At 41.5% G+C, this 27,836-nt stretch overlaps 1 protein-coding gene across 3 annotated transcripts; it reads left to right on the plus strand.

Moving 5' to 3' along the window:
* On the plus strand, positions 1-27,836 carry LOC121844053 (CMRF35-like molecule 3). Of its 3 annotated transcripts, XM_042313925.1 has the most exons (6): positions 8,926-9,758; positions 22,953-23,288; positions 23,445-23,552; positions 23,655-23,759; positions 26,076-26,183; positions 26,341-27,836. In XM_042313925.1, the coding sequence occupies exons 1-6, from the start codon at positions 9,719-9,721 to the stop codon at positions 26,577-26,579; spliced, it is 936 nt and encodes a 311-aa protein (XP_042169859.1). In that variant the 5' UTR covers positions 8,926-9,718; the 3' UTR covers positions 26,580-27,836. The 3 variants fall into 3 exon arrangements, with proteins under 3 accessions (XP_042169858.1, XP_042169859.1, XP_042169857.1); XM_042313923.1 differs by lacking the exons at positions 26,076-26,183; positions 26,341-27,836 and having other exon boundaries at positions 23,655-24,923; XM_042313924.1 differs by lacking the exons at positions 8,926-9,758; positions 22,953-23,288; positions 26,076-26,183; positions 26,341-27,836 and adding an exon at positions 1-372 and having other exon boundaries at positions 23,655-24,923.

Raw genomic sequence — 27,836 nt, forward strand, 5'->3', positions numbered from 1 at the left:
AGATGATGTGAATGTGTTTCTTTGGTTGTTTCATAGCTGTGATCTGTGTGATGTCAGCAGTGATCACAAAGAGAGGGACAGAAGGAGGAAATGACACCATTCAGTGTCCTTATGACCGGGGGTTTAAGACACACCAGAAGTACCTCTCTAAAGGGATCTGGGCCAACCGGGTTGATGTGATCAAAACCCAAACCCATCAGCACCCAGCGGTGACTCATAAAGGGAGATTCTCTCTGTATGACGACACAGAGAGAAGAGTCTTCACTGTGACCATCACTAACCTGCTCCTAGATGATTCAGGGACCTACTGGTGTGGAATAAACACATGGTGGTGGTATCACAAGACTGAAGTCAGGATCACTGTGGACAGAGGTTGGTGTCTAAGACGTTCTATCAGTGTGTTTATGTCTGATTACATTTAACACATTATTTATTAGTGTTGATGCATTATATCTCTGTGTCTCTCCCTCACTCTCCCTCTCTATCTCTTCTCCTCTCTCTCCAGCTCCTGTTCCTCCCAACCCTGGCTCCATCACCTCCAGATATCTCCTCTCCACGACACACCCATCAACAAACATTACCATGACAACTGACTCCTCAAACTCTACAGCAGGTATATTACCCTCAGTAGAACTGCTCTCTAAAGCCTACACGCTTATCTGTAGGCCTACATCTCTCTCTATCTCTGTCATCTCTCTCTCTTTCTGTCTACCTTTTGTTCTTACCCCTCACATCTCCCTCTCACATCTCCTCTTCTCCTCTCCACTCTACCACATCTCCTCTCCCCCTCTCTCCTCCCCCAGTCACTGATATTAACCCATGTTATTTAGTCCCTATAACCTGTCCAGTCATTATCTTTAGTCTTGTATCTGTACTCAGAGAGGTTTTGTATTGAGAGACTAGTAGTTATAGTCATTGTGTATTTATGACAATAAGAACATCAGGGCCTCAAGGTCAAGGTTCACACCACTTCCTCTGAAACACACAGAGTGGGTACTACTTTCAGTCTCGGAAACACCCACCCCAAACCACACACGTAAACGAGTACGCCTCTCTCTCTCTCGCTCTCTCTCATTGTTGGGGGTTTTCACCTAATTTATGTGACTCATATGTTCCAACAGATTATCATGACTAGAACACAAGGTAACAACAGCATCACCACCACAGACATGACAAGAACACAAGGTAACAACCGCATCACCACCACAGACATGACTAGAACACAAGGTAACAACAGCATCACCACCACAGACATGACTAGAACACAAGGTGACAACAGCATCACCACCACAGACATGACTAGAACACAAGGTAACAACCAGATCACCACCACAGACATGACTAGAACACAAGGTAACAACAGCATCACCACCACAGACATGACTAGAACACAAGGTAACAACAGCATCACCACCACAGACATGACTAGAACACAAGGTAAACAGCATCACCACCACAGACATGACTAGAACACAAGGTAACAACAGCATCACACCACAGACATCACCACACCACAGACATGACTAGAACACAAGGTAAGGTAACAACAGCATCACCACCACAGACATGACTAGAACACAAGGTAACAACAGCATCACCACCACAGACATGACTAGAACACAAGGTAACAACAGCATCACCACCACAGACATGACTAGAACACAAGGTAACAACAGCATCACCACCACAGACATGACTAGAACACAAGGTAACAACAGCATCACCACCACAGACATGACTAGAACACAAGGTAACAACAGCATCACCACCACAGACATGACTAGAACACAAGGTAACAACAGCATCACCACCACAGACATGACTAGAACACAAGGTAACAAAGCATCACCACCACAGACATGACTAGAACAACACAGACATGCATCATCACCACCATAGACATGACTAGAACACAAGGTAACAACAGCATCACCACCACAGACATGACTAGAACACAAGGTAACAACAGCATCACCACCACAGACATGACTAGAAACAAAAAAAAGCTTTTCATTTGACGCCAAATAACACGGTTCAACTCAAATAATATGGGTGAATTTAAACAGTGCAGTTTTTCCCTCCGCAAGGCAATCAGACAAGCGAAATGTCAGTAGAGGGACAAAGTGAAGTCACAATTCAATGGCTCAGACATGAGATGTATGTGGCAGCGTCTACAGGCAATTACGGACAACTGCATTGCCCTCAACCACAAGGCTCTCCAGAGGGTGGTGAGGTCTGCCCAACACATCACCGGGGGCCAAACTACCTGCCGTCCAGGACACCTACAGCACTCGATGTCACAGGAAAGCCAAAAAGATCATCAAGGACAACAACCACCCCAGCCACTGCCTGTTCACCCCGCTATCATCCAGAAGGCGAGGTCAGTAGAGGTGCATCAAAGCTGGGACCGAGAGACTGAAAAACAGCTTCTATCTCAAGGCCATCAGACTGTTAAACAGCCACCACTAATACTGAGAGGCTGCTGCCACCATACAGTGTCGAATCATTGGCCACTTTAATAAATATATCACAAGTCACTAGAACCACCCATCCCGGATCCGGTATATTTGTCACCAGCAACGCTGAATAGCATTGCGCTACAGTCAAATAATATTACTAGAAAATATTCATATTCATGAAATCACAAGTGAAATATAGCGAAACACAGCTTAGCCTTTTGTTAATCACACTGTCGTCTCAGATTTTGAAATGATGCTTTACAGCGAAAGCAATACAAGCGTTTGTGTAAGTTTATCGACAGCATAAGTCCACCTAGCATCAGGTAACTTGGTCATGAAAATCAGAAAAGCAATCAAATTAATCGTTTACCTTTGATGATCTTTGGATGTTTTCACTCACGAGACTCCCAGTTAGACAACAAATGTTCCTTTTGTTCCGTAAAGATATTTTTTATATCCAAATACCTCCATTAGTTTGTTGCGTTATGCCCAGGAATCCACGGGAAAGAGCGGTCACGACAACGCAGACAAAAATTCCAAATTATATCCATAATGTCCACAGAAACATGTCAAACGTTTTTTATAATCAATCCTCAGGGTGTTTTTCCAATATCTATTCAATAATATATCAACCGGGACAGTTGGCTTTTCACTAGGACCAGGAGGAACAATGGCCGCCTCTCTCTTTTGTGCACAACTCACTCTGAGAGCCCCCACCTGTCCACTTACGCAATGTGGTCGTTCACGCTCATTCTTCAAATTAAAAGCCTGAAACTATGTCTAAAGGCTGTTGACACCTTAGGGAAGCCATAGAAAAAGGAATCTGGTTGATATCCCTTTCAATGGGCAATAGGGATGCATAGGAACACAGCGGTTTCAAAATAAGAGTCACTTCCTGTTTGGATTTTTCTCAGGCTTTCGCCTGCAATATCAGTTCTGTTATATTCACAGACAATATTTTTACAGTTTTGGAAACTTTAGAGTGTTTTCTATCCTAAGCTGTCAATTATATGCATATTCTAGCATCTTGTCATGAGAAATAGGCCGTTTACTTTGGGAACGTTATTTTTCCAAACATAAAAATAGTGCCCCCTAGCTTCAAGAGGTTTTAAATAATGCCACTTTAATAATGTTTACATATCTAACATTACTCATCTCATATGTAAATTGTAATGATGTGCGCTGAGAGTCGGGGAGGAAGTTCAAGAAGTGTTCTAATAAATAAACACAACATAATACAAAAATAAGAAACACAAACAATGCACCTAACTGACCCAGGAACAGAAACAATAACGCATGGGGAAAGAACCTGTCACAACTTCGGCCGAAGTCAACTCCCCTCCTTGTTAGGCGGCGTTCGGCGGTCAACGTCACCGGCCTTCTAGCCATCACCGCTCTATTTGTCATTTTTCCATTTGTTTTGTCTTGTTCTCCGCACAACTGGTTTACATTCCCTAATCACAATGCATATATATATATATTCCTCTGTTCCCCCCATGTCTTTGTGTTACGTGTTTAGTGTTACGCACTAGACTGGTTTTTCCTCTGGGTGTTCTAGGTAACGTGCTGTTTTCTGGTGTTGGTCTGGGTGTTCTAGGGGATCTGATGTTCTCTGGTATTGGTCTGGGTGTTCTAGAGTAGGGGGACAAGGTGGTTAGGAACCTGGTACAGTAGGGGGACTATGTGGATAGGAAACTGGTACAGTAGGAGGACTAGGTGGATAGGAAACTGGCACAGTAGGGGGACTAGGTGGATAGGAAACTGGTACATTAGGGGGAGGGGGACTTGGTGGTTAGGATACTGGTACAGTAGGGGGACTAGGTGGTTAGGAAACTGGTACAGTAGTTGTAGGAGGACTAGGTGGTTAGGAAACTGGTACAGTAGGGGGACTAGGTGGTTAGGAAACTGGTACAGTAGGGGGACTATGTGGATAGGAAACTGGTACAGTAGGGGACTAGGTGGTTAGGAAACTGGTACAGTAGTTGTAGGAGGACTAGGTGGTTAAGAAACTGGTACAGTAGGGAGACTAGGTGGTTAGGAAACTGGTACAGTAGGGGGACTAGGTGGTTAGGAAACTGGTACAGTAGGGGGACTAGGTGGTTAGGAAACTGGTACAGTAGGGGGACTAGGTGGTTAGGAAACTGGTACAGTAGGGGGACTAGGTGGTTAGGAAACTGGAACAGTAGGAGGACTAGGTGGTTAGGAAACTGGTATAGTAGGGAGACTATGTGGATAGGAAACTGGTACAGTAGTTGTAGGAGGACGAGGTGGTTAGGAAACTGGTACATTAGTGGGACTACACTGATACGTATCAACGTAGTGGAGTATACTGACTTCTTAATACCCACTGATACATATCAACGTAGTGGAGTATACTGACTTCTTAATACCCACTGATACATATCAACATAGTGGAGTATACTGACTTCTTAATACCCACTGATACATATCAACGTAGTGGAGTATACTGACTTCTTAATACCCACTGATACATATCAACATAGTGGAGTATACTGACTTCTTAATACCCACTGATACATATCAACGTAGTGGAGTATACTGACTCCTTAATACCCACTGATACATATCAACGTAGTGTAGTGTAGTATACTGACTCCTTAATACCCACTGATACATATCAACGTAGTGGAGTATACTGACTTCTCAATACCCACTGATACATATCAACGTAGTGGAGTATACTGACTTCTTAATACCCACTGATACATATCAACGTAGTGGAGTATACTGACTCCTTAATACCCACTGATACATATCAACGTAGTGGAGTATACTGACTTCTTAATCCCCACTGATACATATCAACGTAGTGGAGTATACTGACTCCTTAATACCCACTGATACATATCAACGTAGTGGAGTATACTGACTCCTTAATCCCCACGGATACATATCAACGTAGTGTAGTATACTGACTTCTTAATACCCACTGATACATATCAACATAGTGGAGTATACTGACTTCTTAACACCCACTGATACATATCAACGTAGTGGAGTATACTGACTTCTTAATACCCACTGATACATATCAACGTCAGTGGAGTATACTGACTCTTAACACCCACTGATACATATCAACGTAGTGGAGTATACTGACTTCTTAATACCCACTGATACATATCAACGTAGTGGAGTATACTGACTTCTCAATACCCACTGATACGTATCAACGTAGTGGAGTATACTGACTTCTTAATACCCACTGATACATATCAACGTAGTGGAGTATACTGACTTCTTAATACCCACTGATACATATCAACGTAGTGGAGTATACTGACTTCTTAATACCCACTGATACATATCAACGTAGTGGAGTATACTGACTTCTTAATACCCACTGATACATATCAACGTAGTGGAGTATACTGACTTCTTAATACCCACTGATACATATCAACGTAGTGGAGTATACTGACTTCTTAATACCCACTGATACATATCAACATAGTGGAGTATACTGACTTCTTAATACCCACTGATACATATCAACGTAGTGTAGTGGAGATATAAGCTGTATCAGTAGGAGATCTCAGAAGCGCTCAACATGTCAACAACATGCTATTAAATAACAGAACTCCATATCATTCAGGAACAAGCCAGATTGATATTTCTCCTAATTACAAAAAGTGCACTTGATGTTATGGGGCTGCTGTGTTAAAAAACAAACGTTTTAATGTTTATCTATTGATGGTCAAATACTTCAGTTGTAACTGGTTCAGTTGAACATGATTTTAACAGGTGACAGACACCTGTATCACTGTTACAACCCTCGACTGTTCTCTTATTTAACAACCTTGCTGAAATCAAGTCATTTGTCTTTCCATCAATTACACAGGCTGTCAGTGACCTATTTCTTGGTCGACTCACATCAACATTATCCAACTTGCTATACAGCACTATCTAGTTTTGTTTTGTTTCACAGAAGGGGTAGAGTACAGTTTACAACCCTCGACTGTTCTCTTATTTCACAACCTTGCTGAAATCAAGTCATTTGTCTTTCCATCAATTACACAGGCTGTCAGTGACCTATTGATTGGTACCAGTACTTCACATCAACACTAATACAAGGGCTGTACATTATCCAACTTGCTATCCAGCACTATCTAGTTTTGTCACTAAACCCCTTTTAACACTAATACAAGGGGTAGAGTACAGTTTATTAGACTACAGTATATTATGCAGTACCAGTACTGTCACTAAACCCCTTTTAACACTAATACAAGGGGTAGAGTCCAGTTTATTAGACTACAGTATATTATGCAGTACCAGTACTGTCACTAAACCCCTTTTAACACTAATACAAGGGGTAGAGTCCAGTTTATTAGACTACAGTATATTATGCAGTACCAGTACTGTCACTAAACCCCTTTTAACACTAATACAAGGGGTAGAGTCCAGTTTATTAGACTACAGTATATTATGTAGTACCAGTACTGTCACTAAACCCCTTTTCACCCTGCTGGATCTGATTGATAATTTTCACATTTTCACTGTCAGTTCAGTTCCAAGCTTCAGTTGAATGACTAACCAGGCCAGCCAGTCCAGCTTGGCTCTGTAGTGGGAAGAGAGGTACTGTAGGAACTCAGAACACAAGAACACAATGGTGGTTTACACACTGCAGAACTAAGCTGACACTGAGCCAAGCCCAGATGAGTTGGCCTGGATACTCATGCTGGAAATGTTACTGTATCTAATATCTAGGCCAGCAGAGTAAAACATGGGTTTGACTGGCTGATCATTTTAGGTCATTCAGAGAACATGTCATTGTTTCTCATTGAGGTTTTCACACGGGGTGTCTTTCTTCTGCCTGGCAGTTTGGGACATTTTGGGCAAAATTAGAGTTCACACACTGCTCCAGGAACTACTACACTACTACACCATTACACTACTACACCACTACACTACTACACCACTACACCAGTACACTACTACTCTACTACACCACTACACTAATACACCACTACACTACTACACTACTACACCACTACTGTACTACACCACTACACTAATACACCACTACTCTACTACACCACTACACTAATACACTACTACACCACTACACTACTACACCACTACCCCACTACTCTACTACACCACTACACTAATACACCACTACACCACTACACTACTACACCACTACACTACTACACCACTACACTACTACACTACTACGCCACTACTCTACTACACTACTACACTACTACACCACTACTCTACTACACCACTACACTACTACACCACTCCATGTGCACACATGATTTATATGTTGTGTTCCACAGGGTGAGTTACCAATCCAGACACAACAACCCAAGACTCCACCTACCAATCCAGACACAACAACCCAAGACTCCACCTACCAATCCAGACACAACAACCCAAGACTCCACCTACCAATCCAGACACAACAACCCAAGACTCCACCTACCAATCCAGACACAACAACCCAAGACTCCACCCACCAAACCCTCAACACAACAACCCAAGACTCCACCTTCCCAACCCTCAACACAACAACCCAAGACTCCACCTACCAATCCAGACACAACAACCCAAGACTCCACCTACCAAACCCTCAATACAACAACCCAAGACTCCACCTACCAATCCAGACACAACAACCCAAGACTCCACCTACCAAACCCTCAACACAACAACCCAAGACTCCACCTTCCCAACCCTCAACACAACAACCCAAGACTCCACCTACCAATCCAGACACAACAACCCAAGACTCCACCTACCAATCCAGACACAACAACCCAAGACTCCACCTACCAAACCCTCAATACAACAACCCAAGACTCCACCTACCAATCCAGACACAACAACCCAAAACTCCACCTACCAATCCAGACACAACAACCCAAGACTCCACCTACCAATCCAGACACAACAACCCAAGACTCCACCTACCAAACCCTCAATACAACAACCCAAGACTCCACCTACCAAACCCTCAACACAACAACCTGAGACTCCACCTACCAATCCAGACACAACAACCCAAGACTCCACCTACCAATCCAGACACAACAACCCAAGACTCCACGTACCAATCCAGACACAACAACCCAAGACCCCACCTACCAATCCAGACACAACAACCCAAGACTCCACCTACCAAACCCTCAATACAACAACCCAAGACTCCACCTACCAAACCCTCAACACAACAACCCAAGACTCCACCTACCAAACCCTCAACACAACAACCCAAGACTCCACCTACCAAACCCTCAACACAACAACCCAAGACTCCACCTACCAAACCCTCAATACAACAACCCAAGACTCCACCTACCAAACCCTCAATACAACAACCCAAGACTCCACCTACCAAACCCTCAATACAACAACCCAAGACTCCACCTACCAAACCCTCAACACAACAACCCAAGACTCCACCTACCAAACCCTCAACACAACAACCCAAGACTCCACCCACCAAACCCTCAACACAACAACCCAAGACTCCACCCACCAAACCCTCAACACAACAACCCAAGACTCCACCTCCCAAACCCTCAACACAACAGACCCAAACTAGAATTATTACACCATTAACCTGACACAGAGACAGGATACTGTTAGTTTAGTGTTAGTCTTTGTAACATTTGTACTTTTGGAAACCCATTGTGTAACATACTTTCTCAATCATTGTAAACATATGTGGATCAATATAATAAAATATATTGATGTGTACTTTAACTATAATTTCATCATCTCAACAATGTGTTCCTCCTCTGATGAAATAAACATGGTAACTTTAGAACAGAGAAGTTGACAGTTTCAACACTTAGTCACCACAGATAGCTGAGTTCTCTTGTGGTTTAGAAGTCTAACCTCCGGCCGGTTTGAATCAGTTTCCCTCTGCAGCATGTCGACATGCACTGAGGTCACAACATGGAAATCAACAGGATGTGTCGTGGGAGAAGAGAGAGAGAGAGGAGTCATGGAAGAAAGATATTTTCAGTAGCACTCTGCTGTCAAACTAGTAGCTGACAGAGAAGCTGTTGTGGACCTTACTATATTTTAACTGTGTAGTAACTGTGATAGTAAAGTAACTTTAACAGTATAGTAACTTTGATAGTAACTTTAACAGTATAGTAACTGTGATAGTAAAGTAACTTTAACAGTAGAGTAACTGTGGTAGTAAAGTAACTTTAACAGTATAGTAACTGTAGTAGTAAAGTAACTTTAACAGTATAGTAACTGAGGAGTAACTGTCCAGAATGAAGATACTCCATGTTGTCTCCTGCTTTCTCCTCTCAGGTGAGGTCTGTCTGTCTGGTAGTCTGTCTGTCTCTCTCTTTCTCTGTCTCGCTATCTGTCCCTCTCTCTCTCTCTCTCTCTCTCTGTCTGTCTGTATCAGTTTCTATAGTACTGTCTGGCTCATATTTATGTAGTAACCATGGAAATTAACACATGTATTTAAAGTAGCAGAAAGGTCAATAGCGCTGAGCTTGTTTCATATGATAATGTACTGAACCTAAAATGGTTGATATGTTGTCTTTTGACAGGATTAAAGAAAGATTCAAATCAAATCAGTCTTCTGGTTGCGTACAGTGTTTAGCAGGTGTCATTAGTGGTGCAGTGAAATATTTATGTCCGTAGCTCCTAGCAATGCAATCTAACGACAAACAATTCAAATTGAAACAAAATTACAAAAAAATGACAAGAAATCAGGAATGGAGGGATGAATCCAATTAACAACCCAAATAGCACTGTAGCAGTATCAAAATACAACCTATACATATGTCCACCAGAGGAATTTACACAAGATAAACTAAGATTGATATGTACAGCAGTGGATATATTAGAGTGATCTATGTCAAGAATCCAGAATATAAATGAAATATGTGGTACATAAACAGTGTAACTAAATTACAGTATTGATTTTGACATGTAAACCTTAGTGGGGCCAAACTCCCCCAAACGTGTGTGGGGGCTGCAGGCCAGCAACGTCACTACAGAACACCAAACAATACATTAATTGCACTATAACGGTGACAAACGGTGCCCCCACTGTGGAGATGTACAAACTATGGCATAAATCAAATCTAATAACATTTTAATTTGTCACATACACATGGTTAGCAGATGTTAATGCTTGTGCTTCTAGTTCCGACAGTGCAGTAATATCTGACAAGTTAGCTAGCAATTCCCCAACAACTAACTAATACACGCATCTAAAGGTGTGAATGAGAAAATATGTACATATAAATATATGGATGAGCGATGGCCGAGCAGCATTGACAAGGAGCTATAGGTATAAAATAAAGTATATACATATGATATGAGTAATATAGGATATGAAACATTATTAAAGTGGCATTGTTTAAAGTGGCCAGTGATCCATTTATTAAAGTGACTTGTGATCCATTTATTAAAGTGGCCAGTGATTGGGTCTCCATGTAGGCAGCAGCCCCTCTGAGTTAGTGATTGCTGTTGAGCAGTCTGATGGCCTTGAGATAGAAGCTGACCTCGCCTTCTGGATGGTAGCGGGGTGAACAGGCAGTGGCTTGGGTGGTTGTTGTCCTTTTTGGCCTTCCTGTGACATCGGATGCTGTAGGTGTCCTGGAGGGCAGGTAGTTTGCCTCCGGTGATGCACTGGGCAGAACGCACCACCCTCTGGAGAGCCTTGCAGTTGAGGGAGGTGCGGTTGCCGTACCAGGCTGTGATACAGCCCAACAGGATGCCTTCGATTGTGCATCTGTAAAAGTTTGTCAGGGTTTCGCTGTTGCGTCATCAAGATAAACTAAGATGGTGGACCATTTCAGTTTGTCTGTGATGTGTACGCCAAGGAACTTAAAACGTTCCACCTTCTCCACTGCTGTGATGTGGATAGGGGGGGCTCCCTCTGTTGTTTCTTGAAGTCCACGATCACCTCCTGAGTGTCCAATTGATCAAATGATGTGCCGTTTTCTTTGATAAAATCCATTTTTATAGCCTAAATCTATACATTTTGTAAACCGTTTGTGTAGTGAATTCCATCACTATCATTTTTTTACGGAGCATTCGGCGTGATTACACACGGTAAACCAACGTGTATCTAGTCATGGTGGGTCTCAGTGCGTTGCTATGGATGTTTGCAACACAGCCAAAGTTCATTGTTTTTTTTGCAGGGAGTATTGACCGACGTGAATTGATTTGACGACAACGAGCAATTACTCCCTTACGCACCAATCATTTTAGTGAAGCTTCAATGATTGACTTTATTTCTGCCCAATGACCACTGATCTTCTTGGAATCTAGCTGGGTAGATAGCCAATGAGCTGAGGTAAACGCCAGTATGTAATGGTTTGGGGTTGGACAAACATTTCTTGTTTGTAATCACATGCGTAACGAGCTCTGTTCTTGACTGCAGATTAAATGCAGTTGTACTTGTTACGCGCAGCTCTGTTTGGGATAGCACTATTTTTGAAAGTGTTTTCTCAACGATTTCATTGAAGACATGGCTAATAAAGCAGGAAAATCAAAATCTAAGTCTAAATATACAGATTTGCACCAGATTATAGAAGAGATTGATCAGCAAAGTGATACAGAGGAGTCTTTGAGTGACCATAGCTATGATTCGAAGTTTGAGGAGGCTTTTCTGCAAGGACGGGACGTACTTCTGGACTGGTAAGTGCTAATGCCGTTTTATGATTTTTTTTTGCAATTTGCAATTTGCAATGAAATGTGTGATGAAATGTGTAAGGTACACATTGGCTATGTGTGTGTGTGTGTGTGTGTGTGTGTGTGTGTGTGTGTGTGTGTGTGTGTGTGTGTGTGTGTGTGTGTACGACCCATAACTTGGTGGTTTGTTTGTTTGTGTGTGTGTGTTATATATATTCCATGTCAGAATATATATATATATATATTCCATTTTTTATTCAAATGGAATGGAGTAAAATGGCCTTTGTGCCACATGGCCACTGAGCCTGATACTCCTCACCATTACCATATGAAATACCCATTGGGGGGAAGGCAGGCCCACATCAGTTGAATGGAACAGAACTTCACCTTAGTGACTGTTCCCTCTGCTCTATACAATACATATCTGTTTATTTTATGTGATGATAAAGGGCTCATACAATACATATCTGTTTGTTTTATGTGATGATAAAGGGCTCATACAATACAAATATTTGTCTATGTTTTCTTTCACAGTGATAGCGACTCTGACTGGGAGGCCCCGGTGCCCAGGTGCCCATCCCCCACTGAAGCGGGTTCATCCAGCCAGACTCCTGCTGTCTCCGGCTCCACACCTACCCCCGCCCGGCCATCTAGAGGTGTGAAGACAGGAACAAAGAAGCGGAGGAAGGGAAGTGAGGAACCTGCTGGCAGAGAGGTAGAGGGGCAATGGCACTCTGTGCTGGAGAAGGATGTGGAGCCACGTCCTCCAATATTCCGCCCAAAAAGGCCACCAGGACCTCAGCTCAACATGACATCAAAATACAGCCCCATGCAACTTTTTCAATTGTTTTTCACCCCAGCAGTTGTTGATTCCCTGGTGTGTAATACTAACAAGTATGGGGCTAGGAAGCAAGCAGGAAAGAAAGAGGCATGGAAGCCCATTTCCATGTCAGACCTTTTCTGCTACTTTTCACTGGTCATTTACATGGGGCTGGTGAAGTTAAAAACCCTAAAGGATTACTGGAAAACATCCCAACTCTATCAGCTGCCTTTCCCCCCCACTGTCATGTCCTCTACAAGGTTTTTAAATATCTCACGGGCGCTTCACATCAGTGACCCAGAAGTTGATGAGGAGAATGACAGGAGGAGAGGCACCGCAAGGTTTGACAGGCTCTGCAAAGTCAAACCTCTCTACCCCAGCATGGTTGAAGCCTGCAAGATCCATTTTCAGCCCGCCCAGAACTTGTCCATAGATGAGAGGATGGTAGCCTCAAAGGCCAGAATTGGCCTAAAACAATACATGCGTAACAAACCAACTAAGTGGGGTTACAAGCTGTTTGTTTTGGCTGATTCTGTGTGTGCATACACATGCAATTTTTTTGTCTATGAGGGGAAGAACATGTGTGCGACTGGTAAAGGACTTGGCTATGACTCTGTAATGGAGTTATTGGATTTTCAACTGCTGGGGAAGGGCTACAAACTCTTTGTGGACAACTTCTACACAAGCCCTACCCTGTTTGCAGACCTGAGGAAGCTGGGGGTGTGGGCTTGTGGCACCATTCGGACCAACAGAGTGGACTTTCCAAAGACCAAGGTAAATGACATGCCTAAGCGGGCTGAGCGGGGAACCATGCGATGGATCCGTGAAGATGGCCTGCTCTTTGTGAAGTGGATGGACACCAGAGAGGTGGTGATGTGCTCCACTATCCACAAGTCCTTCAGTGGCGATCACGTCGTCAGGCGTGTGAAGGACGCTACTGGGGCATGGACCACCAAAAATGTCCCCATTCCTGCAGCCATCAAGGACTACAACAAGAGCATGGGAGGTGTAGACTTGTCCGACGCTCTTATAGGGTACTACAATGTTCTACATAAGACAAAGAAATGGTACAAGACATTGTTTTACCATTTCATTGACATTGCTGTGGTGAATTCCTTCATCCTCCAGAAGGAAATGGCCAAGAGCTGTGGACAGCCCCCCATCTCACAGCTAGTCTTCAGGGAGCTGCTCATCAAGGAGCTTGCTGGCTACAGCAAGTCCACTGCATCACATTCTGCCACCTCTGCCGCCTCTACCTCCTCTACCTCTGCCGCCTCTACTCCTGCCTCCAGTGGTGTTCATATACCACAGTTCATTACTGCAGGCGTGACTGTACCTCAGGGCCAAAAGGGCAAAGCATGGAGGCGTCGTTGTGTTCTTTGTCACATGAAGTCCCCCATCATCTGCACCAGTTGTTCAGTTTGCCTCTGCTTTGTAGCAGAAAGAGACTGCTATGGGACATGGCACAGGCAGCAAAAGATTGTTTTTTAAAATATATTTTTTGTTATAATTTTTAAACATTTTAATAATTTTTTTTGTGTGTTAGGATTGCTTTTTGATAAGTTGTATATAGTTATTTGCAATGTTGTATATAGTTATAGGTCATTTCACCAATTCGGCCACTTGGGTTCATTTGGGCAACTTGTGTGGGACACCTGGGTGACTTCATGCTAAATGTCATGTAGCTCACCCATTCCTGAAGTTATCAGTCTGAAACTTTGTACACCTACAGTTGCCCTCTTGTGTTATCCATCTAAATGATCTCCAGCATCCTATCTGACTGTGTGGCTGTTCTAGTACATATGAAAGATGATGCTACAACAATATAAAACAGAAAACGTATGCTCTTTCTTTCTCTTTTCTTCCACCAGATCTACTGTGTTATATTCTCCTACATTCAATTAACATTTCCACAAACTTCAGAATGTTTGCATTCAAATGATACCAAGAATATGCATATCCTTGCCTCTGGGGCTGAGCTACAGGGAGTTAGATTTGGGTATGTCTTCAGGCAGAAATTGAGAAAAGATTGCAGCCATAACAGGTTTTAATAAGCTAGCTAGGAAGGATGTGGTCAATTTAACTGTTTGTTTAGCACTTTGAAATGTACAGCGACAGAATTCAGGACATGGGTCGTTCTTACAGTATTTTCCTTGATCACCAAGTCAGAACTGTAGGATAAAAAAAGGTGGCATATCAGCAGACAATGAAAGCTCTAACAATATTCAGTGATGACATTTCTCTAAATCAGCCTATAGATTTCATGTGCACCAACAAGTCAGAACAGTAGGCTAAGTTATGAGGGGTCTGGCATTCTCTGCATTTATGGTGCTTTCAAGCCAACTGGGAAGTCAAGGTCATATCATCACATCAGTGATCTTCAGGTTAGAGCTCTAGAAAGAGGCCCGTGTCCCCGACTTGGAATTCAGAGTTGGATGACCAATCAAACCAATTTTTTTCCCAGTCGGAGTTCGCTTTTTTCAGACTTCCCAGTTGTGTTGAACTCACTGAAGTTGGATGTCTGAGATTTCCCAGTTTCCAGTTGTTTTGAATGCTGCATTAATGCTCAGAGGGAGACGGCAGGGTATTTATTCCCTTTGAGTCAGAAACCAAAACTCCTTGAGTTTCCAGTTGTTTTGGAGGTGATTAGTCATCATTCGCGTGGGACTCTTACTGATGTTGTTTTCTGTTAGAAAGCTTTTGAAAGACTCTCCAATAACAATTCTTTCCTCTGATCTGAATCCACTGATTCAGTCAGTCATCTGTATGAGTGCTCTTGTATTCCCCCTGTATTACTCTTGTATTCCTCTTGTATTTCCCCTGTATTCCCCCTGTATTCCTCTTGTATTCCCCCTGTATTCCTCTTGTATTCCCCCTGTATTCCTTGTGTATTCCCCTGTATTCCTCTTGTATTCCCCCTGTATTCCTCTTGTATTCCTCTTGTATTCCCCTGTATTCCTCTTGTATTCCCCCTGTATTCCCCGTGTATTCCCCCTGTATTCCTCTTGTATTTCCCCCTGTATTCCTCTTGTAATCCCCCTGTATTCCTCTTGTATTTCCCCCTGTATTCCTCTTGTAATTCCTCTTGTATTTCCCCCTGTATTCCTCTTGTATTTCCCCCTGTATTCCTCTTGTATTTCCCCCTGTATTCCTCTTGTATTTCCCCCTGTATTCCTCTTGTATTTCTCCCCTGTATTCCTCTTGTATTTCCCCCTGTATTCCTCTTGTATTTCCCCCTGTATTCCTCTTGTATTTCCCCCTGTATTCCTCTTGTATTTCCCCTGTATTCCTCTTGTATTCCTCTTGTAATCCCCCTGTATTCCTCTTGTAATCCCCCTGTATTCCTCTTGTAATCCCCCTGTATTCCTCTTGTAACCCCCTGTATTCCTCTTGTATTTTCCCCTGTATTCCTCTTGTATTTCCCCTGTATTCCTCTTGTATTTCCCCCTGTATTCCTCTTGTATTTCCCCTGTATTCCTCTTGTATTTCCCCATGTATTTCCCCATGTATTTCCCCCTGTATTCCTCTTGTATTTCCCCTGTATTCCTCTTGTATTTCCCCCTGTATTCCTCTTGTATTTCCCCTGTATTCCTCTTGTATTTCCCCCTGTATTCCTCTTGTATTTCCCCTGTATTCCTCTTGTATTTCCCCCTGTATTCCTCTTGTATTTCCCCCTGTATTCCTCTTGTATTCCCCTGTATTCCTCTTGTATTTCCTCTTGTATTCCTCTTGTATTTCCCTTGTGTTTCCTCTTGTATTTCCCCCTGTATTCCTCTTGTATTTCCCCATGTATTCCTCTTGTATTTCCCCATGTATTCCTCTTGTATTTCCCCTGTATTCCTCTTGTATTTCCCCATGTAATCCCCTGTATTCCTCTTGTTTCCCCCTGTATTCCTCTTGTAATCCCCCTGTATTCTCTTGTATTTCCCCCTGTATTCCTCTTGTATTCCTCTTGTATTTTCCCCTGTATTCCTCTTGTATTTTCCCCTGTATTCCTCTTGTATTTCCCCTGTATTCCTCTTGTATTTCCCCTGTATTCCTCTTGTATTTCCCCTGTATTCCTCTTGTATTTCCCCCTGTATTCCTCTTGTATTTCCCCCTGTATTCCTCTTGTATTTCCCCTGTATTCCTCTTGTATTTCCCCTGTATTCCTCTTGTATTTCCCCCTGTATTCCTCTTGTATTTCCCCCTGTATTCCTCTTGTATTTCCCCCTGTATTCCTCTTGTATTTCCCCCTGTATTCCTCTTGTATTTCCCCCTGTATTCCTCTTGTATTCCTCTTGTATTTTCCCCTGTTTCCTCTTGTATTTCCCCCTGTATTCCTCTTGTATTTCCCCCTGTATTCCTCTTGTATTTCCCCCTGTATTCCTCTTGTATTTCCCCCTGTATTCCTCTTGTATTCCTCTTGTATTTTCCCCTGTATTCCTCTTGTATTCCCCTGTATTCCTCTTGTATTTCCCTCTTGTATTCCTCTTGTATTCCCCCTGTATTCCTCTTGTATTTCCCCCTGTATTCCTCTTGTATTTCCCCTGTATTCCTCTTGTATTTCCCCTGTATTCCTCTTGTATTTCCCCCCCCTGTATTCCCTTGTATTCCCCCTGTATTCCTCTTGTATTCCCCCTGTATTCCTCTTGTATTCCCCCTGTATTCCTCTTGTATTTCCTCTTGTATTCCCCTTGTATTCCTCTTGTATTTCCCCTGTATTCCTCTTGTATTTTCCCCCTGTATTCCTCTTGTATTTCCCCTGTATTCCTCTTGTATTTCCCCCTGTATTCCTCTTGTATTTCCCCCTGTATTCCTCTTGTATTTCCCCTGTATTCCTCTTGTATTTCCCCCTGTATTCCTCTTGTATTTCCCCCTGTATTCCTCTTGTATTTCCCCCTATTCCTCTTGTATTTCCCCCTGTATTCCTCTTGTATTTCCCCTGTATTCCTCTTGTAATCCCCCTGTATTCCTCTTGTATTTCCCCCTGTATTCCTCTTGTATTCCTCTTGTATTTCCCCTGTATTCCTCTTGTATTTCCCCTGTATTCCTCTTGTATTTCCCCCTGTATTCCTCTTGTATTTCCCCCTGTATTCCTCTTGTATTTCCCCCTGTATTCCTCTTGTATTTCCCTGTATTCCTCTTGTATTTCCCCTGTATTCCTCTTGTATTCCCCCCTGTATTCCTCTTGTATTCTCCCCTGTATTCCTCTTGTATTTCCCCCTGTATTCCTCTTGTATTTCCCCCTGTATTCCTCTTGTATTTCCCCCTGTATTCCTCTTGTATTTCCCCCTGTATTCCTCTTGTATTTCCCCCTGTATTCCTCTTGTATTTCCCCCTGTATTCCTCTTGTATTTCCCCCTGTATTCCTCTTGTATTTCCCCTGTATTCCTCTTGTATTTCCCCCTGTATTCCTCTTGTATTTCCCCTGTATTCCTCTTGTATTTCCCCCTGTATTCCTCTTGTATTTCCCCCTGTATTCCTCTTGTATTTCCCCCTGTATTCCTCTTGTATTTCCCCCTGTATTCCTCTTGTATTCCCCCTGTATTCCTCTTGTATTTCCCTGTATTCCTCTTGTATTTCCCCTGTATTCCTCTTGTATTTTCCCCTGTATTCCTCTTGTATTTCCCCTGTATTCCTCTTGTATTTCCCCATGTATTCCTCTTGTATTCCCCCCCTGTATTTCCCTTGTATTTCCCCTGTATTCCTCTTGTATTTCCCCCTGTATTCCTCTTGTATTTCCCCCTGTATTCCTCTTGTATTTCCCCCTGTATTCCTCTTGTATTCCTCTTGTATTTTCCCCTGTATTCCTCTTGTATTTCCCCCTGTATTCCTCTTGTATTTCCCCTGTATTCCTCTTGTATTTCCCCCTGTATTCCTCTTGTATTTCCCCCCCTGTATTCCTCTTGTATTTCCCCCTGTATTCCTCTTGTATTTCCCCCTGTATTCCTCTTGTATTTCCCCCTGTATTCCTCTTGTATTTCCCCTGTATTCCTCTTGTATTTCCCCTGTATTCCTCTTGTATTTCCCCCTGTATTCCTCTTGTATTTCCCCCTGTATTCCTCTTGTATTTCCCCTGTATTCCTCTTGTATTTCCCCCTGTATTCCTCTTGTATTTCCCCCTGTATTCCTCTTGTATTTCCCCCTGTATTCCTCTTGTATTTCCCCCTGTATTCCTCTTGTATTTCCCCTGTATTCCTCTTGTATTTCTTGTATTTCCCCTGTATTTCCCCTGTATTCCTCTTGTATTTCCCCTGTATTCCTCTTGTATTTCCCCTGTATTCCTCTTGTATTTCCCCTGTATTCCTCTTGTATTTCCCCTGTATTCCTCTTGTATTTCCCCTGTATTCCTCTTGTATTTCCCCTGTATTCCTCTTGTATTTCCCCTGCATGCATTCAGTTCACCAAATATGTCTGTTATAAAGGCGAGGAGACATATTTTCTTACACAGAAAGTCAACCAAGTCTTTTTATTTGACCTCCATTGTGAATGACAACAGTTCCTCTCTCAATGTGAAACATTTTATTTGTTCATGTCAGAGGTTCCTCTTTATTGCTAACAATAACATTCTTTGTTTAACAGTGTCACCTGACAAAGGTATTGATGTGGGTTTCTGGGCCTCTTCCTCCCCACACATTGTTTTCACCATATCAATTGCAATAGTGTGTAGTTTTATAGTGTAGAGGGCCGAGCCATTCACCTTGGGAATGATTGTGCAGCGGTCAAGTCTAGACTTTACCCATTATCTATAGACACTCTGGTTGAATTTAATCTGTCAGACTTTACCCATTATCTATAGACACTCTGGTTGAATTTAATCTGTCAGACTTTACCCATTATCTATAGACACTCTGGTTGAATTTAATCTGTCAGACTTTACCCATTATCTATAGACACTCTGGTTGAATTTAATCTGTCAGACTTTACCCATTATCTATAGACACTCTGGTTGAATTTAATCTGTCAGACTTTACCCATTATCTATAGACACTCTGGTTGAATTTAATCTGTCAGACTTTACCCATTATCTATAGACACTCTGGTTGAATTTAATCTGTCAGACTTTACCCATTATCTATAGACACTCTGGTTGAATTTAATCTGTCAGACTTTACCCATTATCTATAGACACTCTGGTTGAATTTAATCTGTCAGACTTTACCCATTTAATCTGTCAGACTTTACCCATTACTCTAAGACACTCTGGTTGAATTTAATCTGTCAGACTTTACCCATTATCTATAGACACTCTGGTTGAATTTAATCTGTCAGACTTTACCCATTATCTATAGACACTGGTTGAATTTAATCTGTCAGACTTTACCCATTATCTATAGACACTCTGGTTGAATTTAATCTGTCAGACTTTACCCATTATCTATAGACACTCTGGTTGAATTTAATCTGTCAGACTTTACCCATTATCTATAGACACTCTGGTTGAATTTAATCTGTCAGACTTTACCCATTATCTATAGACACTCTGGTTGAATTTAATCTGTCAGACTTTACCCATTATCTATAGACACTGGTTGAATTTAATCTGTCAGACTTTACCCATTATCTATAGACACTGGTTGAATTTAATCTGTCAGACTTTACCCATTATCTATAGACACTCTGGTTGAATTTAATCTGTCAGACTTTAATAATTTTCATTTAGATTTTTAAAGTTAACCATATTACAATAATTTTGATATACAAACTGGATATTATAATGTATGTATTTTTTGTACATCAATACATTAATACACACCCCATATTGAACTGTTACTATCAGACATTAATACATTTAATACACACCCCATATTGAACTGTTACTATCAGACCTCAATACATTAATACACACCCCATATTGAACTGTGTTACTCACTGAACACAGCACTCAATTCTTGGCATGTATCATTTTATACCATAGTGATCATGTATTATTGATACCATAGTGATCAATACTGATCATGTATTATTGATACCATAGTGATCAATACTGATCATGTATTATTGATACCATAGTGATCAATACTGATCATGTATTATTGATACCATAGTGATCAATACTGATCATGTATTATTGATACCATAGTGATCAATACTGATCATGTATTATTGATACCATAGTGATCAATACTGATCATGTATTATTGATACCATAGTGATCAATACTGATCATGTATTATTGATACCATAGTGATCAATACTGATCATGTATTATTGATACCATAGTGATCAATACTGATCATGTATTATTGATACCATAGTGATCAATACTGATCATGTATTATTGATACCATAGTGATCAAGTGATCAATACCATAGTGATCAATACTGATCATGTATTATTGATACCATAGTGATCAATACTGATCATGTATTATTGATACCATAGTGATCAATACTGATCATGTATTATTGATACCATAGTGATCAATACTGATCATGTATTATTGATACCATAGTGATCAATACTGATCATGTATTATTGATACCATAGTGATCAATACTGAGCATGTATTATTGATACCATAGTGATCAATACTGATCATGTATTATTGATACCATAGTGATCAATACTGAGCATGTATTATTGATACCATAGTGATCAATACTGATCATGTATTATTGATACCATAGTGATCAATACTGAGCATGTATTATTGATACCATAGTGATCAATACTGAGCATGTATTATTGATACCGTAGTGATCAATACTGAGCATGTATTATTGATACCGTAGTGATCAATACTGAGCATGTATTATTGATACCATAGTGATCAATACTGATCATGTATTATTGATACCATAGTGATCAATACTGAGCATGTATTATTGATACCATATTGATCATGTATTATTGATACCATAGTGATCAATACTGAGCATGTATTATTGATAACATAGTGATCAATACTGATCAAGTATTATTGATACCATAGTGATCAATACTGATCATGTATTATTGATACCATAGTGATCATGTATTATTGATACCATAGTGATCAATACTGAGCATGTATTATTGATACCATAGTGATCAATACTGAGCATGTATTATTGATACCATAGTGATCAATACTGAGCATGTATTATTGATACCATAGTGATCAATACTGATCATGTATTATTGATACCATAGTGATCATGTATTATTGATACCATAGTGATCATGTATTGTTGATACCACAGTGATCAATACTGAGCATGTATTATTGATACCATAGTGGTCAATACTGATCATGTATTATTGATACCATAGTGATCAATACTGATCATGTATTATTGATACCATAGTGATCAATACTGATCATGTATTATTGATACCATAGTGATCAATACTGATCATGTATTATTGATACCATAGTGATCATGTATTATTGATACCATAGTGATCATGTATTATTGATACCATCGTGATCATGTATTATTGATACCATAGTGATCATGTATTATTTATACCATAGTGATCAATACTGAGCATGTATTATTGATACCATAGTGATCAATACTGATCATGTATTATTGATACCATAGTGATCATGTATTATTGATACCATAGTGATCAATACTGATCATGTATTATTGATACCATCGTGATCAATACTGAGCATGTATTATTGATACCATAGTGATCAATACTGTATTTTATTATTTTACTACTTTATCATTCAACACTGTTTTACTGTATTGCTGGAGTCCTGACCTCATAAATCAATACTGTACTTTACTTTATCATTCAGCAGTAGACCAGAACCAAACTGTATTAGTTACGAAACAGATCAGGTCTTCATTACTAGTCACATTCAAGGTAATGGTCATATTTTAAACATGTTTCCCTTGATGCTCAGATTCCAGACATTAGACTAGAACAGAGCTGAAAGGTCCTTAATGTGAAATAACAACACATAGTTCATAGTTCAGTTCAATGCTCAGAGTCCAGACATTAGACTAGAACAGAGCTGCCAAGACAGTGATGTGAGAGTTTATCAACAACACAATCTGAGGATGTCTGTACATACTATAACTCTGTCTCTGTGTTTCTGTTGTAGCTGTGGTCTGTGTGTTGTCAGGGGTGATTACAATGAGATGGAAAGAAGGAGGAAGCGGTCACATCAACTGTCCTTATGATCGGGGGTATGAGAAAAATCCAAAGTACCTCTCTAAGGGGACGTACAGAGACAGAGTTGTTGTCATCCAAACCCAAACCCATCGGCACCCAGCGTGGACTCATCAAGGTAGATATTCTCTGTTTGACGACACAAAGAGAAGAGTCTTCACTGTGACCATCACTAACCCGGTCCCAGAGGATTCAGGGACCTACTGGTGTGGAGTGGATACATGGGGACCTGATCAGCCAGCTGAAGTCAGGCTCACTGTGGACAGAGGTTGGTGTCTGAGAATGTATTCTTGTGTGCTTATGATTACTGTGACATGTTGTACTTTATATATTCGTGTTGATTTCTTTCTGTCTTTCTCTCCCTCTCCCCCTCTCTCTCTCTCTCTCTCTCCCCATGACTCTATCTCTTCTCCTCTCTCTACAGCTCCTGTTCCTCCCAACCCTGGCTCCATCACCTCCAGACCTCTCCTCTCCACGTCACACCCATCAACAAACATCACCATGACAACTGACTCCTCAAACTCCGCTACTGGTACATATATTACCCTAAGGGGCACAGCTCACTAAAGACTGCACACCTACCTGATTGTTGGGGGGTTTTCACCTGACTTATTTGACTCATATGTTCCAACAGATAGGACCAATGGAACAGTAGGAACAACAGCATCACCACCCACAGACATGGCTAGAACACAATGTAACAACAGCATCACCCTCACAGACATGACTAGAACACAAGGTAACAACAGCATCACCACCACAGACATGACTAGAACACAAGGTAACAACAGCATCACCACCACAGACATGACTAGAACACAAGGTAACAACAGCATCACCACCACAGACATGACTAGAACACAAGGTAACAACAGCATCACCACCACAGACATGACTAGAACACAAGGTAACAACAACATCACCACAGACATGGCTAGAACACAAGGTAACAACAGCATCACCATCACAGACATGACTAGAACACAAGGTAACAACAGCATCATCACCACAGACATGACTAGAACACAAGGTAACAACAGCATCACCACCACAGACATGACTAGAACACAAGGTAACATAATGAACCCTCCCCAGCTAGCATTGAGGAATCGGCCCAGAACCGGCTCTCTTCTGTCCACCGGAATTCAACCATTTTTGACGGCATCTTACCAGAATCCCCCCATAAGCAGACTGGTACAAATGTAAATAAATGTATACAAAATGACCCTATTTAGTCATTTTAAATATTACTACTATACATTATATATATACAAATTATACCCATCCACATAAAAACATTTTGTGTCGGATAAAACACAGTACACCTGGTGACCGTGTCAGCGTGCATGCGCCTGGCCCACCACAAGAGTCGCTACAGCGCGATGGGACAAGGACATCCCAGCCGGCCAAACCCTCCCGTATCTCTGACGACGCTGGACAAATTGTGTGTCGCCTTATCGGTTGTGGCCGGCACAGGTGTCGTAGCAACGTAGTTAACACTGCAATTTTTGCCTTGCACAAAGTATCAACACACTAAAATACTACTTCAACAGGACTCTTAAATAATGTAATGTAAATGTTAATTGTATTTTTTTTAATCACAGAAACAATGAGAAAATATTGGAAAAGAACTAATGAAATGTTAATTATATAAAGCAACCCGTGTAACCATCTGCCAGAGAGTAGCCCCAATCAGCCACAGCCACAAATAATACATCTGGGACAGATAACTCTCACTGGAATCGGCCTGAGCTCAATCCCTGCATCCTAGCCATAAGTAATACTGCCCAAGACGGCACAGACGACCGACGACGACCGAGTCTGAATCTCAGCCGAATGCCCGACTCTCAGCCGGAATCGGCCCAGATCCACTTTGCTAGCTGGGTCAGCACCACATGACACTTAGAGATAAACCTCCAAGCACCATCCTGTAACATGGACTACAACTACCAAGCACTACCAAGCATCATCCTGTAACATGGACTACAACTACCAAGCATCATACTGTAACATGGAACTACAACTACCAAGCATCATACTGTAACATGAACTACAACTACCAAGCATCATACTGTAACATGGACTACAACTACCAAGCACCATCCTGTAACATGGACTACAACTACCAAGCATCATACTGTAACATGAACTACAACTACCAAGCATCATACTGTAACATGGACTACAACTACCAAGCACCAAACTAACAAGGATTACAACTACCAAGTATCCAACCCTTTTAAACTACAACCGTGAATCTATAGATCCACCACCTGGTGGTGGAAACTAGCCAATACATCTTCCTCCTTCAGACAGTGAAGGAGATTGAACAAAAAAGCATTGACTGATACTTGGTTTTAGATTTAAAAAATCTGTCTCTTACTATTGATACCTCATCATTAACATTTAATCTTTATTTCTGCTCTCTTCAACACCACCTGTTTCTCTGTCTAATGTTGTCTTCCCTCCTCCCTCCCTCTGAAATGGTAGAAACCCAGAGGTACAGTACAGTAGAGACGAGCTAAATGTAGCATCACTGTTACATTATGCCTGAGTACTGTCTCTGGGTGTTCTATGTGATGTGATGTTATCTGGTGTTGATCTGGGTGTTCTAGGTGATGTTCTCTGGTGTTGATCTGGGTGTTCTAGGTGATGTTCTCTGGTGTTGATCTGGGTGTTCTAGGTGATGTGATGTTCTCTGGTGTTGATCTGGGTGTTCTAGGTGATGTACTCTGGTGTTGGTCTGGGTGTTCTAGGTGATGTGATGTTCTCTGGTGTTGTCTGGGTGTTCTAGGTGATGTACTCTGGTGTTGTCTGGGTGTTCTAGGTGATGGTGTTCTCTGGTGTCTGGGTGTTCTAGGTGATGTGATGTTCTCTGGTGTTGGTCTGGGTGTTCTAGGTGATGTGATGTTCTCTGGTGTTGGTCTGGGTGTTCGAGGTGATGTGATGTTCTCTGGTGTTGGTCTGGGTGTTCTAGGTGATGTGATGTTCTCTGGTGTTGTTCTGGGTGTTCTAGGTGATGTGATGTTCTCTGGTGTTGTTCTGGGTGTTCTAGGTGTTGTGATGTTCTCTGGTGTTGTTCTGGGTGTTGTTCTACTACTGCTGGGTCTGCTGCTGTTCATGTTTTTCAGACAGAGGAGAGACCGAGACAGGAGACCAACAGGTACACTAGTTATCACACGCAAACATTATTTAAAATAATATCTCAACAAATAAATATAGATTTTGTAAATAACAACATTTAATTCAAATTAAATAAAATAAATCATAGAAAATATATGAAAAATAAATTAATAATCTATGTTTGTGATCCTCTTCAGCATCCAAACACTCTGCCAGACTGTTGGTGTCTGACTCCATGACACCCAACCTAGATCCAAACACAGGAACCATCACTAACCCCATCTACGCCACCACAACCAATCAGAACCCAGACACAGCCTGTGACATCACAACCATCTATGCCACGGCAACCAATCCTTGTCCAGATGGCCTCTACTCCAATGTTGGTCCGACAGTGAGCTACACTACTGTCAACTTCTCCAGAGATCCAGCCTGACTCCACTGTGCTACTGTCAACTTCCCCAGAGATCCAGCCTGACTCCACTGTGCTACTGTCAACTTCTCCAGTGATCCAGCCTGACTCCACTGTGCTACTGTCAACTTCCCCAGAGATCCAGCCTGACTCCACTGTGCTACTGTCAAATTCCCCAGAGATCCAGCCTGACTCCACTGTGCTACTGTCAACTTCCCCAGAGATCCATCCTGACTCCACTGTGCTACTGTCAACTTCCCCAGAGATCCAGCCTGTCTCCACTGTGCTACTGTCAACTTCCCCAGAGATCCAGCCTGTCTCCACTGTGCTACTGTCAACTTCCCCAGAGATCCAGCCTGACTCCACTGTGCTACTGTCAACTTCCCCAGAGATCCATCCTGACTCCACTGTGCTACTGTCAACTTCCCCAGAGATCCAGCCTGACTCCACTGTGCTACTGTCAACTTCCCCAGAGATCCAGCCTGACTCCTGTGCTACTGTCAACTTCCCCAGAGATCCAGCCTGACTCCACTGTGCTACTGTCAACTTCCCCAGAGATCCAGCCTGACTCCACTGTGCTACTGTCAACTTCCCCAGAGATCCAGCCTGACTCCACTATGATACTGTCTCCTTCAGTAAAGACTCTGAAGCTAGTATCCACCCAGACACCTCATAATGTACTGCACCATTAAACACAGAATTAATTAATGTTGTCATTTGTTCATGTTTTCATGTTGTCATTTAGTCATTCATTTGTGCTTTTAAATAATTCATTTATTTGATCGTTCATTTGTTAATTAGTTAATGTATTCATTTAATAATGAATTCATTTGTTTATTATTATTCATATTTTTTTTCATATCGTGTATTTATTTATTTGTTTGTTCGTTCATCATTCGCTAGTTAAATCATCTGTTCATTCATTATTTAGTTTGTCGGTTCGTCCGTTCATTCATTATTTGTTAATTCATTCATATTTTTATTCATTTTTAAAAATGTAATTTGTTCATAAATATTCATGAATGGATTTTTTGTTTGTTCCTTCATTCATTATTCGTTAGTTCAATCATCTGTTTGTTTAGTTGTTATTTTGTTTGTCAGTCATTACATTCAGCACGTCCATTCATTCATTCATTGTTTCTACTGTGAATGTAACACTGACTTGAACAAACAGAGACAGTTTGTAGCTTTTAGGAACCTTTGATTATTCAGTGTTTTTTACTCCACTTGATGGGAAATGAGACTCTGTGTATTTATCAATAAAGCACCAATATATTTCTA

This window comes from Oncorhynchus tshawytscha, unplaced genomic scaffold, assembly GCF_018296145.1.
Source record: "Oncorhynchus tshawytscha isolate Ot180627B unplaced genomic scaffold, Otsh_v2.0 Un_contig_4097_pilon_pilon, whole genome shotgun sequence".
Lineage (NCBI taxonomy): Eukaryota > Metazoa > Chordata > Actinopteri > Salmoniformes > Salmonidae > Oncorhynchus > Oncorhynchus tshawytscha.

Excerpts from the sequence above, each read along its gene's own strand:
- LOC121844053 (XM_042313923.1), top strand. The coding sequence starts at position 9,719 with ATGAAGATACTCCATGTTGTCTCCTGCTTTCTCCTCTCAG. Across the intron at positions 9,759-22,952 it reads CTCCTGCTTTCTCCTCTCAG|CTGTGGTCTGTGTGTTGTCA; the intron begins GTGAGGTCTGTC and ends TTTCTGTTGTAG. Across the intron at positions 23,289-23,444 it reads CAGGCTCACTGTGGACAGAG|CTCCTGTTCCTCCCAACCCT; the intron begins GTTGGTGTCTGA and ends CTCTCTCTACAG.